Raw genomic sequence first — 13019 nt, forward strand, 5'->3', positions numbered from 1 at the left:
AGTATCAAGACCAGATGGAGAGAGAGCACACAGAGGAGAATGACAGTGACACCGCCCCAGGCATGGGGAGCTTTCACTATCCTCTAGAAGAGCCAAGGAAGGAAGGACAGAGTTTTGGCCTGCTGGGCACGCCAGGTCGCAGAGGGGGAGGGGCAGCATAGAGGGTGAAAAGCTTAGGCAGCACCTTGCTTGGGGGGTGGTCCGGTCTCCTAGGTGGCTTGAAGGGACTTCTGTGAGGTTGTGTGGGAAAGCCCAGGGTCTCAGTAAGGAAGGAACTGTCTGGCCTGGTGCGTCAGAGCTGGGCTATCTAGGGCTGCAGGGCCTACCTCTCACAGACTGTGGTGCAGTGGGGGAGCTGGGTGGGGCAGAGAAAGCAGTGTGAATGGCAGAGGCAGCACTCTGAAACCTGCACAGCCTTGGAAAGGGTGAGCCGTATGCTGGGCAGCCCAGCAGCCAGAGCTGCACTAGGCTGGAGGGAAGCCTGTCTCTGTCAAGGAGGTTCACAGAGGCCTGCTCACAGTTCGGAGCCCCTCACAGGCTCTGAGCAGCCACTCCAAGAAGGGTGGTTTTTCTATCCTATCATCTGATAGCTCTGACTTAGTGCAGATGGCTGGGGTCAGAGGTCATGTGTGGTGTGGCTGCAGAGATGGAATCTCTGACACCCATGGGGCTGTCGCCTTGTTGTCTGTTTGCAGACTAGAAGCTGAGCTGCTACCTGTGCAACTGGAGCTCCTCTAAGGGCCAAGGGTCGCTAGGGGCGGCTCCCTCCTGCCTGTCTGGACTTGCATGACATTGAGCAGGGAGGAGACGGTGGGCAGGGCGCTGGCAGGTGGCTCGTAGGGTAAGACTTTCCAGCCATGAGGTGGAGTCAGAGGCTGCTTCTCTCCTAGAAGGCAGCAGCTCCTGGCCAGGTGCGTGCTAACTCTTCTCAGAGGGAGGCTGGAGGGATGGGACAGGCACCCCGAGGGGCTGAGCTGGCCAATTATATGAATGACAAATGGAGAAGGGATGATTTACACTGGTATCTGGGGAATGCTTAGGAGGTACTACCGAGGTCAGGCCTGTGTCTTGCTCCTCTCGCAGCCGCCTTAGAGAGGAGAGGACCCATACAGAGTTGGGGAAAGGGGCAGGGAGGTGTGAAGCATGAGATACACCTGCCCTCCTCCAGGTTAGGCCACTGTGTTTTGAACCTAAGGTTCACGAGGGAGTAGGGAGGGAGGAGAGTAGTAAGCAATTGGGCCTCCGCCTCCCTGGACAGCCCCCTGTGATACTTTTAATTGTTAGGTACTGACTCACCCCACTTCAAAGGCCTTGGCCTTGGTTCAGCTATTTAACCTGCTACACAGTGCCTGCCCCTCTGGAACTCTGCCTGCGGAGAGCTGAGCCCTACCTGCAGACCTTCGCCTCACCTGGGCAGGTACCGCTTCCTCCTCGCCAGTCCGCACCAGCTGAAGAGCTGTCCCCAAGGGCCCCTAGGCCCTGCTGCCTACTGCTCAGGGATGCCTGCCCCCTGTGTCTTTGCTCCAGACATGACCGAGCAGGTGCCCCTGTGGCATCACTACCTGCTGGCCATCCAGTCCCGGGAGTCACCCCGTGTCCAGGACTACCAGAGAGCGGAGAACATCCTGCTCACTGTGCTGGAACGTGTCCATGCCTTGGACCCCCGCTTCCTTGTCGACTATTCTCGAGACCTGGAGGCCTTCCAGTTTGCACTGCGCTCCTCAGAGGACCCGCTGGATGTGGAGGTGCCCCTGGGGGTGGACGCCGAGGCTCTCCTGATTGAGGAGTCAGAAGCCACTGAGCCAGGGGATGGCCCTGCAATCTGTCGCCTGGGTGTCCTCAACGAAGCATCTGGCCTGGAGCCATGGATGAGTGATGATGTCTTCAGCGTCTCCTCAGAGAGCAGAGACAAGTGCTGTGGCCACATTGTACCCAGTAAAGTACTGTGTGTCCTTAAAGATCTTCTGGTGGCTGCTATTGTACACTGCAAACATCACAACCTCGTCCCACCAGGTAACGGGGTGGGAAGTGGGGATGTACTCTGCACGTATGTACAATATGTATGTGCATGTATGTGTGTGACCACTGTGTTGGAGGGCTCAGGGTATGGACTAGCCCATGGGGGCTGCATACAGGTCCCTGTGTGTGTGTGTGTGTGTGTGTGTGTGTGTATTTGCTGTGCATATGAGTACAGTGTGAGTTTCATTATATGTTGGGGCCTGTGTGTATGTGTGTGTGTGTGTGTATTTGCTATGCATATGAGTACAGTGTGAGTTTCATTATGTGTTGGGGGCCTGTGTGTATGTGTGTGTGTGTGTGTGTGTGTGTGTGTGTGTATTCCCTGTGCATATGAGTACAGTGTGAGTTCGCATTGTGTGTTGGGGGCCCCGTGAGCCAGGAGACTTGCTCTGGCCCCTCAACCCCCAGACTCCCTGAGAAAACAGGTTGTGAATCACATGTGACCTGTTTCTGCATGGTGCTTTGGGAAAGACATTTTAACGAATGTCACTTTATAAATGTCTGAGAGTTTAGGGCAAGCTGTGATTTTGCTGGCTAGCTTGCCATACAGGGTCTCTGGCAAGGTTTTAGGAATTCACTCTGCTACCTGTTACAGTCTGTGGTGGTGATGCTTAACGCCTGTCCCCACTTCAGCCTCGGTCACCATCAGTCAGACTGTGCTAGTGTGCATGTATATGAGTATGTGGAGGTGTGAACAGACATGAGTACACATGTGAATGCATACGTGTGAATGTGTGCCTCTATATACACAGGCATGTGTGCATGCCTGCTCCAGTTTATGACTGAGATGCTAACTCGTGCATTAAGACCCAGACTGGGTATTTTCAAATATGGCAGGAAGCCAGATTCAGTCTCTTGTGGGACATCTTGTTTATATAATCCGGGGTATCGGAGCTTCAGGTAGGTCTCAGCATGACCAGAACTAAGCAGTCTCTTTGCACAAAGGTGACTTCAATAGTAGGTATAGCCTGTGATAAGCAAGACGATTGGGGACCCTAAGTGAAGACACTCGTCCTCTTGGGTTCAAGTATTGAACGTCAGGTTGACAGGGCATTGGAGGCCAAAAGAGAATGTCCTGTTTTTCTTGGAGGAGACAGACACATGATGGTCGCAGCTGCTATTTTCTCATATGTTTGTCTTCCCAAGCCAACTTCCTGGTTTTTATACTGTGTCATCAGCGAATGGGTAGTTGCCTCCCCTAAGGGCAGTAACATGCCTGAGATCCCTAGTGTGTGGAGTCTCGGCCTGGCTGCATATCCAGGGACAGTGGAACCTGGGGCAGTGGACTGCTGTTCCTTCCCAGGGCCCTGGGAAAGGGTGTCTAGCAGAGCCCACAGCTGGGCACCTAGGTTTCAGTCTGGGCTGCAGGATTCAGGAAGCCCTTGGGCTCTTAGGCTTCCAACACCAGGGGTCAGCTTCTGTGGGCAGTCCCTCCCAGACCTGCTAGGCCAGGTGTCCTGGAGCAGACTGACCTTCGGGTGGCCAGAGACTGTTATTAAGTGTCTGGTGTTTTGCAGCTCATTGGGCATCTTACATGGTCATCTCTTGAACCCTCTAATTCAGCAGGACCATTCCTGCCTGTTTGCTTGACCTAACACAGGCATTGCACTGCCAGCTGGACCTGGCTTCTGCAGGCCCCACTATTTTGCTGAGGCACAGACCTATGGGGTAACTAGGAGATTTCCAAGTTATGGCCCATCAAGGACAGTGCAAACCTCTAGGCCCCACATGCATAACCGGTTGCCTCCTGACTGAGAAAAGAGACCCCATAGCCTAGGCCCATTCCTGCTGCTGTGGCTAAGCTGGGCCCATGAGACATTCCAGGCATTGCTTCCAACACATACCTTAAAAGGGAAGCTATTGCTGGTGACAGGGTTCAGCTATCCACTCCCTGGAACCGGTGAGACCAGCCAGGCCTGGCTTAGAGGTAGCCTGCTGAGAACAGGTGTGGCTGGCTGTCTTCCAGGTTGCCATTTCACAAATAAAATGTGTGACTAGAGGAAGACAAGGAGACATTTAAATGCTGAGCCGAGAGGGTCTCCTCCCCCTTCACGGGGAAACTGAGGCTCATGCAGGATGGAGGATTCCAGAGGTTGCCTCAGAGTTATCCTGCAGATCATGGGAGCTGAAGGGATACACAACAAGGCCCAGCTCTTTCCTTGCAATGGAGGCTCTGTTACAATGCTTGGGCTGGGGATTCTGTTTTGAGCACACCCAGCTCCCAGACGATTGGCTGTTCTGGCCTCTGACCCAGGTCCCTCAATGGACATAGACATAGCGCTGGGGTAGGAGGGGAAATGGTTCCACCCTGAGCCTGTGTGGTGGTGTGGGTGTCTTTGTTATTCCCCTCACTATCTCTGTTGCTGACTTGTTTTGAAAGAAAGGGAACGCTGAAGTAGAAGGCTCCTGGATACACCAGCATCCAGCCCTGTCACTCCTGAATGTTTTCTCTTAGGGGGCTTAGGGGTTCATGATAGGGACCTGAGCTCTGGGTGAGGTCTCAGTAGGGAGAGAAAGGAGAAGTCTCTCGGCCATAATGTGTCATTCATCAGGTAATGGAGGTAACCATTTCCTGGAGTGTTAAGTAGATACAGACCTCATCATACAGAATGTTCAGGCTTAGCCCGGATTTCTGGGTCACGGCAGCCTGGAAACGGGGTCACCTAGTACCTCCTCTCAGGATACCAGGGCCTTTCCCAACATGGGCAGTTCTCTCCCGTGCACCTGATCCTAAGCTTTTCCTGTCCTTTGTTGCCCAGTCCCACCTGTCTGGTAGGAGGACCAGCATGCATGTATGCATTGGTGGCTCTGACCTAAGCTGTTAGGGAGGCTCTTGGTGTGGGGATGCGATGGGCACAAATTCACCAGCTCCTCAGCAGAGGTCCAGCCTGGGATTGATCCCCCTAGCTTTGTTACTAATCAGGTGAGCTGGGTTATCATTTCTGTTCTCCCTGGCCACAGCTGGCCGGAGCAGGGATAAGTCTGCAGACACTGCAGGCGACACTATAGCTAAAGGCTGTCCTTTAGAGTTATCAGTGTCTAGGGGGTACAGAGTCCCTGGAATGGGATGCTAGGCCCAAAAGCACCCTGTTGACTTTCCTTAAATACTGGAAAGGTTCGGAATGAAGCAATGAGATGTCTTTATCACAGCAATCTGCCAAAAGAGCTGCAGGCTCTGAGCCGCCCAGGGAGGCAGGGCACCAGCCCAGCTCCTCACACTCCAGCTTTAAGCACCATACAAGTCCAGCGCTTCTCCTTGGGACTTAGTCTCTCTCCTGGCTCCAGCCTGGACACTGAATGGAGCTGACTTGAGCAGAGGTGGAACAGACAGGAGGCAGATCCCACAGGTCCAGGAGGTGTGGGAAGCAGGCTCAGGCAACAAGACTGAGGGAGGGGCCTAGCAGACAGAAGGCTCATGAGGGAAGGTGTTGTTATGAAGGATGCTGTGACATAGCTCAGCTGGCATTGCTCCATGCGTAGGGTTGTGCAATGGTTCCTATGGGCAGGTAGAGGAGCCGCAGATACCGGGAAGGGCAGTCATGACAGCAGGGAGGGTGTCCCAGACCAAAGCAGGGTTAGGCCCAGAAGAGGGGAGCTAGATTGATGGCAGGTTGTTGCAGGCTCTCTGAATGCTGCTAACCTGAAGGAAGGGCAGCTGCACCTGTCCCTGCTGGTGTCCAGCGGCTGGAGGAAGATCCGCTTCAACGTTGTGCCTGTGGTGAGGAAGAAGCACAGGGTGCCTGCCTTGGAGCGGGCCCAGTTGAAGCCTGGATTCCCTGAGGGCATCTTGAGAAGAATAGCCAGCCACGGGGTGGACCTGGTACCAGCTAATGCCCAGCACTGGAGGTAAATGCCACTCTGGACCTGAGCCTCATGCAGGAGGATCTGAGGGATCTGTGTTATGCTGAGGTTTCTAGAATCTCTGGGGCAGTTCTAGTGTTTAATGACTCACAGGGAGATTTGGGGAGGACCTGGCTGGGACATCTTCTGCACAGGAGGTGACCAATAGCATAAAGCTGTGATGAGATATCCAATGTGGAAGGTGGTGTGGAAGGGGGTCTTTCACCAATAGCCAGCTAAACTCTAGCAGAGAGGTTGTCTAAGGTCCTCACACAGCGAGGATGCTCATACAATGAGGATGCCCATACAGTGAGGATGCTCATACAGTGAGGATGCCCATACAGTGAGGATGCTCACATAGTAAGGATGCTCACGCAGTGAGGATGCTCATATACTGAGAACACCCATACAGCAAGGATGCTCACACTGATAAAAGTAATTTGGGCTTGTTAATACCTTTCACTTGAGGTGGCATTGCCAGATTTACAGAGCCCTTCTCAGAATGTTCTCCTACTTGAGATGTTTAGTTATAGATGTTTCCTTCCGTGTGCCGGCCCTTATCTCCAGCCCTGACTTCTTTGAGTTCCCTGAAGCCTGTGAGTTCAGTGAGGGCTACTTGCTACCAACTCAGTGTCTGTGAGAAGGTGAAGGGGACAGAAGCTCAGCCAGCAGGACTCAGGGCCTGGGATCCATCCAAGACTGACATCACTGGCACCCCCCTACAAGACCATAGTGATTCTACTGGGGGACTTACAAAATATTCCCATGCCCAAGGTGCTGCCATCTTGGAACCGAGTTGCTCCTTATAAGTGACATTTGTAAGCTGCTGTGACATTCCGAAGCTTTTGCAGAGCTCAGTGGGTCCCATACCCTGCATCCTTGCTGAGTAAGCACCAGCCCACCAAGGCAGATGAAGGGTGGGGCCGAATAGAATATGGCCTTCCTGTTGCCCCACCTCGGCCCACCCTTTAGGACTAAGACTCACAGGGTGTGGAGTCTGGTTCAGACCCAATGCTGGTTCAGCAAACACAGAAGTGAGGGTCTGTGATGTGCTGGGCCCTGTGCTAAGGGTCCTAGATGAAGACCCTCAACATGTTATCTACCCTCTGGCTCCCATGGCAGACAAGGGGACTTTGGTTTCCCTAATACACCCTAGAGTGGAGCCCACACCCTCTGCCAGCCTGAAGCTCCACCAAACCCCAGTCTAAATAAAGGGTGGGCTGACTGAGGTCTCCCATAATCCCTGCAATCTTTGATGGGGAGTCTGAACCACAGATGTTCAAGCTAGCAAACAGAATCAGCTGCTAAGAGAGACATAGGTCATGGAGCCCCAGGATGGCCACAGTAAGAGTATGACCCCCCCCATGGGACTCATGAGGTTCTAGTATTGGGGAGCAACCACTGCCTGCTTTTTCTTTCGGGTGGTACACAGGGTGCTGGGCACTGTGAACCCCAGACCTGACAGGTGGGTCTGGCTTTCAGGATCTCCACCAGCTACCTGCTCAGCCGCCTGCTTGGTGCACTAGGCTCCTTCCCTGGTCACCGCCTGGACAGTCTCTCCATCCTCGACCGGGTGAACCTAGAGAGCTGGCGAGGTAGCAGCCAGAGCCCCGGCCTAACTTTTGACCACTTGAAGGTAGGCACGGTAGCTCACCACCTGCCTTGCTCTGTCGCTCACATCTGTGATGAGAAAATGGAGGGCAGGGACCCCCTGGGTGTGTCCCTCACACCAGCTCCCGTGATGAGCAGTCACAGGTACTGCGAGGACTCCAGGTTCACCTGGGGAGACCATAGCCCACGAGGTCTCGTAGGCATGGCTGTAGAGTGGCCTTGGCCATGCTGGCCTTGGCCATTCCCAGACAGGTGTCATTGGAGGACTTGCAACGGAAACATGACTGGGTTGGGCCACACAGGGCTGGACCTCTCCCCGGCACAAGTCCTCTCGTCAGATTCCCCTATGGACTGGAGCCAACTGGGTACCCACGGGAGCACTGGCCCCCTTCCTATGCTCCCTGGGGCAGGACAGTCATATCACATCTACATCCTGCTATGGATGAACAACTGGGGTTCCATCACTCCTAGTCCCTGGGGCAGTGAGAGGCAAGTGGGTAGAGCTGTGAAGTCTTGGGATCCTCCCGGGGTGTGTATTCATGATGGAGAGGACCCTCTGCTTGGTCTATGTTGTCAGATTCTGTCTGGGGAGTCAGTCTGCTGTCTCAGGCCTCTGCCCAAGGTGGGGATATGGTTTCTAGTGGCCACTGGGGTCTGATACACAAAGGATCCTAGATGAACTGAGAGATGGTAGAGGAGGAAGATGGTCTGAGGACACAGAAATGTAGTTGGGTAATGGGGGCGGTAATCTAGTAAGGGTCTTGGAGCAGGAAGGAGGAGGAGGAGGAGGAGGAGGAGGAGGAGGAGGAGGAGGAGGAGGAGGAGGAGGAGGAAAAGGAGGAGGAGGGAGAGGAGGAGGGAGAGGAGGAGGACTTATAATGCCCTTAGGGCTGGTCTACAAAGATCAGCCTCAGAAAACCCGAGGGAGTTCTGAAGTTGACTGGAGTTCAGCAAAGGCTGAAAAGGGAGGCCCAGAGGAGAGAGGGAGGGGCAGAGAAGGTGATGGGAGCTCCAGAAGCTGCTAGGGTGGCAGATATCAGAGGGACTCAGCATTGGCGGTGTTGAGGAGGATTGGCGGATGTGAACTGGCGAAGGGCTAGTGGACAGACAGGTGGTGGGGAGCCAGTCCAGCCGCCCCATGACAGGTCTGACTTTGTGTCCTGCAGACAGTGCTGTTGTGGGCCTCTGTGCTCTTCCCAGCACCCGAGGACTGGATGGACCTGCAGGGCGCCGTGTACCGTCTGCTGGTGGTGCTGCTCTGCTGCCTGGCTACCAGGAACCTGCCCCACTTCCTGTACCCGGAGCACAACTTGCTGCAGGACAGCGGCCTGGACCTTGGCGTCATCTACCAACGCGTGGAACACTTCGCCAGCCAGCCCGAAGAGTCCTTACGAATTCATGTCACCCACCTGGGCCACAGTCGTCCACCACGCATTGACAATGGAGTCAAGGCACTCCTGCAACTACCTGCCAGTGACCCTACCTACTGGACCACTGCTTACTTTGATTTCCTGCTTGATAAGGTGGGTGCAGCTGTTTCATGGGGGGAGTGGCTTAGAGTCCTGGTCTTGAACCCTGACCACTCTCTTCTAGGACAGGAACTAAAGGATGGCTGTGGTAAAACCAGAGTTCTGAATGGCAGAGGGTCAGATGGGACATAAAATGCCACCTCAGGAGAGGCCTCATGGGTATAAGGTTGCTCTCTGAACGTCAGGGCAGAGTGCCTGAGATTGTGCCCATGTTCCACAGAATTACCTTAAACAACACAGCAGATGCCCAGAGTCCTTTCTACTTTGGGGCTTTGACTTTCCCTGGACCTTCTGGGATAGATTTCCTATGTATTCCTGGACTTGGCAATTCTGAGAGTCGTACCCTTTAGGACCTTATGTTCTCTGGCCTGCTGTTTCGGGGTGTCTACCCGCTGTCCCTTCTACACCTATAGAGCCCATTGACCCCAGACAAAGGCAGAGACTCATCCACGCAGGCCCAAATCCTGCCTCCAAAGCATGCCTGACATTTCTCGGTCAGGAATGTACAGGGGAAAAGCCTTCAACCACCGTTAGTGGGACCTCCCTGGGGGAGGGGTCATTCCTGTGTCAGGGATACATAGTGTGAGGTAGGGCTGTTGGAGGAGGGGTGCTGGGGTGGTCCACGTGCCAGGGTGACGGACCAGGTGGACACTCACAGGTAGGGTGGTCAGAGAGGATGTCTGAGACAGGTGCAGCCTGGCTGCCTATGACCCTCTGTCCCCGCCCACTGCAGTTCCAGGTCTTTGACATCCAGGATAAGGACAGAATCTCAGCCATGCAGAACATCTTACAGAAGACCAAGAGCATGGGAAGCGACCACAGCTGAGCTGGGCGAGCAGGTCCAGTCTCTACCAACCTGCAGAGCTCCCTGGAACTTGTGGGAAGGAAATGGGGAATCAGAGATATTTCTTTGAGTGACTGGTGGAGGGACTTGGTCCCTAAGGACTCCTGTGCAAGGGATAGCTGTGAGACTCCAAGTGCCTGGCACTGTGGCCTTGAGGCAGATGCCATGTTTCAAACTGGGACTGAGGTGGGTGGTTGTTTGCTTCCCAGAGACCCATGGGTTTATCCAATTGACAGTCAGAACAGATATAGGCAGGAGACAGCAATGGGTGTTTGCTCTGCCTCTGCTCCACACAACTCCTGGGATTGAAATACTGTGTGTTCATTGTTGAATACATTCGTGCCCCCATGTGCCCTGTGTGGAGAGGACCCCCCGCCCCCGCTCTCTGTATCTCTTGGTGCAAATATAGACTCCTAAGACTCTGAAAGGCTTGAGTGCCATGATGATGTCATTTCAAACCTTCTCCACCCTCAGGTAGGGATTGTCCCCCTGGACAGATGTCCTTACTCTCCGGGTCAGAAGGAAATGGAGCCAGAAGAGGGACTTCCACAGCCCCCCTTCTCCCTATACTGGTCTGACCTACTGTTCTGTCTCTGGAGGAGTGTCTCCTGTTCCCAGAATCCCGTGATTCGTGTCTTCTCATTAGCTTGAAACAGCTTCCCTGGAGCCCAGGGACCTCTGAGTACCCCAGCTCTATTGTCTTTGGTCCTTGGTGACATTTACTTCTTGACTTCAGAACTGCAGACTGCACCCCAGGATCTGAGGAGGGAATCCAGGTTCCATATGTGGGCAGGTCACCCACTGTCCTCCGAGGACTAATAGCATTGTCAGAGTAGCTATACAATGAGCAATGCTCAGAGCCTCTGAATGTTGTGGGACCAGGGCCTGAGCTATCATCAGCACAAGGGAAATGCCATGTTGTCTCAAGAGTGGGACTGAAGTTGACCCAGGCCCACCCTGGCCACCTCCTTGGGGATGAGTATAAGTCACAATGGCTGCACTTAACAGAGATGAGAGCTATGAGCACAGGAAAGGCCAAGAGGACACATTTATTTTAAAGACATGGTCTTACTATGTAGCCCTGGCTTGCCTGGAACTCTCTAAATAGGCCAGGCTATCCTCAGACTCTTAGAGATGTCTGTTCCCATCTCCTGAGTGCAGGAATTAAAGGTGTGCACTATCACACCCAGGTAAAAGTTTTTAGAATTATATTTTGCATATATATTTTGCTTATACCAGTGTGTATACCAATGTGTGTTTATGTGTGTGTGTGTGTGCACGTGCGTGTACACATGGGTGCCATAGCTTATGTGAGGAGATCAGAGAACAACTTAAAGGAGCTGGTCCTTTTCTTCACCTATATAGGTTAGTCTAGGGATCGAACTCAGGACTTCACCCACTCAGCAATCTCATAAGTCCTCAAGGGAATATATTGAAACTATCCCTAGTCCACTTCCTTTTAGATAGTCTATTCAAACACACCCCAGAAGGGTGTAGGAGCAGAATGCAACACTCCTTAAAGTGTACCTCAACGACCCCAGTAAGAACCAGGTGGACTGCCGTGAGCATTGGGAAGATGCTGTGTTAGACATGAGACTTATGGTAGGACAGGATGACAGGGCCTCTGGAACGTGCTCTGTAGGTACCAGTACAGGAGGCATACCCTCTCTGGTCTCATTAGAAAGGAGGTTGAGAAATGGTGTGTTGGAAGAGGACCATGTAAGATCTAGATCCTGCCAAAGCTAACCCTCCACTTCTGGGCACGAGACAGACCGTGGGAGACATGCTACAAAAGGGTTCAGTGATGCTACCATGCAGATCAGGGCCAGGAAGGCTCGCTGGCAAGTTCTCCAGTGCCTTGCACAGGTGTCCAACTTTTGACATTTCAACGTGACATTATGGTCTACAAATGAGCTGGGTTCCATTCATGTGGTCTGTAAGCTACAAGTTGAACATGCCTACAGGCTTACAAAATGCCCTCATTCCATAATTCAATCAGGGCGAATCTTTGTACCTTCTCAAGGTCAGCCACACAGGCAAAACCCTTGGGCTCAGAGGCCCAGCATAGCCTGGGACTTTGTCCTACCTGCCTTGGTGCTTGGTGACCTCTCTGGATCTTGAAGACTCTCTGCACCATACCTACAAATGCCCATCAACTAAATGACTATGATGATTATCACTTCTGAGTGGGAACAGTACACACATGGCTTCTACGGCAAGTTTGTGTTGTAGTAGGACCACAGGGTCAGTGATATGTGGATCCCTGCAAGCCCCAGCAAGGAGCTGAGGCCCTGGAGCAAGGGATTGTCACACACAACAGGAGGAGCCCGATGCACCATGTGACCCTGTTTGCACTGCCACAGGCCCCGTGTGCCTTGGCAGGGGTAGAAGACGATGGATGCAGCATGGATCTGGAGGACAATGGGTGCGGTCTATCTGGGGCCAGTCAAGCAGGCCGAGGGACAGGTAAGTTACAAGAACAGCGGCTTGTGCATCTCTGTCATCACGCCTGATGACCAGGCCTCCCCCTCACCTCATGTTGGCCTTGGTGACTTCTCTGGGCACTCAGAGTCCTGGAAGGCAGCAACGAGGAACGGTCCTCCCAGAAACAGAGCTTCAAGACAAAGAATTATTCCTTAACTGAAGAGACAAGAGGCCCATGGGAAACACGCAGAAATAAGGAAATTACAGGGGTGAAGGTGACTGCAGATGACATCCAAAGTAAGTCCTCAGGAAAGCCCAGAAGTCCTGAAGTTAAACAGTCTCCATACCCAACGAGGGACCCACAAGGACGTGTGGGCACCTGGAGGGAGGTATGATTACCTCCCTCTCAGTACCTGACAGGAAACAAATTAACAAGTGTGCAGAGCTGCAGAACAACTGTCACCAGCAGCCTGACTGCTTCTGGAGAAGCCTGCCCTGCTCAATAAGAGTGGGTTTTAGTGCATTTACACAGAGCTAAAATCCATACACAATAGTCTTTCTGATCTCAATAGACACAAATTAAAAATAAAAACCGAGTGGACAGTTTGAATTTCCTCCAAACATTTAGAAATTATACAACATAAATCAGAATAATCTATGGTTCTAAGAATAAGTCCCAGGAAAAAAGTCATCAAATATTTTGACTTGGGCGGCCATGGAAACACTGCCCATCGAAGCTCGGAGACAAAGCT

The 13019-nt window shown here is 53.0% G+C and overlaps 1 protein-coding gene across 2 annotated transcripts; it reads left to right on the plus strand.

Moving 5' to 3' along the window:
* The first annotated feature begins 807 nt into the window (after positions 1 to 807).
* On the plus strand, positions 808 to 10320 carry Mab21l4 (mab-21 like 4). 2 transcript variants are annotated; one of them, XM_050126007.1, is made up of 6 exons: positions 808 to 911; positions 1285 to 2013; positions 5640 to 5865; positions 7342 to 7495; positions 8637 to 8993; positions 9733 to 10316. In XM_050126007.1, the coding sequence occupies exons 2-6, from the start codon at positions 1500 to 1502 to the stop codon at positions 9823 to 9825; spliced, it is 1344 nt and encodes a 447-aa protein (XP_049981964.1). In that variant the 5' UTR covers positions 808 to 911; positions 1285 to 1499; the 3' UTR covers positions 9826 to 10316. The 2 variants fall into 2 exon arrangements, with proteins under 2 accessions (XP_049981964.1, XP_049981965.1); XM_050126008.1 differs by lacking the exon at positions 808 to 911 and having other exon boundaries at positions 1350 to 2013; positions 9733 to 10320.
* Positions 10321 to 13019: the final 2699 nt, after the last annotated feature.

This window comes from Alexandromys fortis, unplaced genomic scaffold (assembly GCF_014885135.2).
Source record: "Alexandromys fortis isolate MF-2015 unplaced genomic scaffold, M_Fortis_MF-2015_v1.1 scaffold_254, whole genome shotgun sequence".
NCBI classification, from domain to species: Eukaryota; Metazoa; Chordata; class Mammalia; order Rodentia; family Cricetidae; genus Alexandromys; species Alexandromys fortis.

Bases quoted from the DNA above. Each gene is read 5' to 3' on its own strand.
- Mab21l4 (XM_050126007.1), top strand. From the start codon at position 1,500: ATGCCTGCCCCCTGTGTCTTTGCTCCAGACATGACCGAGCAGGTGCCC. The intron at 7,496-8,636 runs GTAGGCACGGTA...TGTGTCCTGCAG, and splicing joins TAACTTTTGACCACTTGAAG to ACAGTGCTGTTGTGGGCCTC. The intron at 8,994-9,732 runs GTGGGTGCAGCT...CGCCCACTGCAG, and splicing joins TTGATTTCCTGCTTGATAAG to TTCCAGGTCTTTGACATCCA.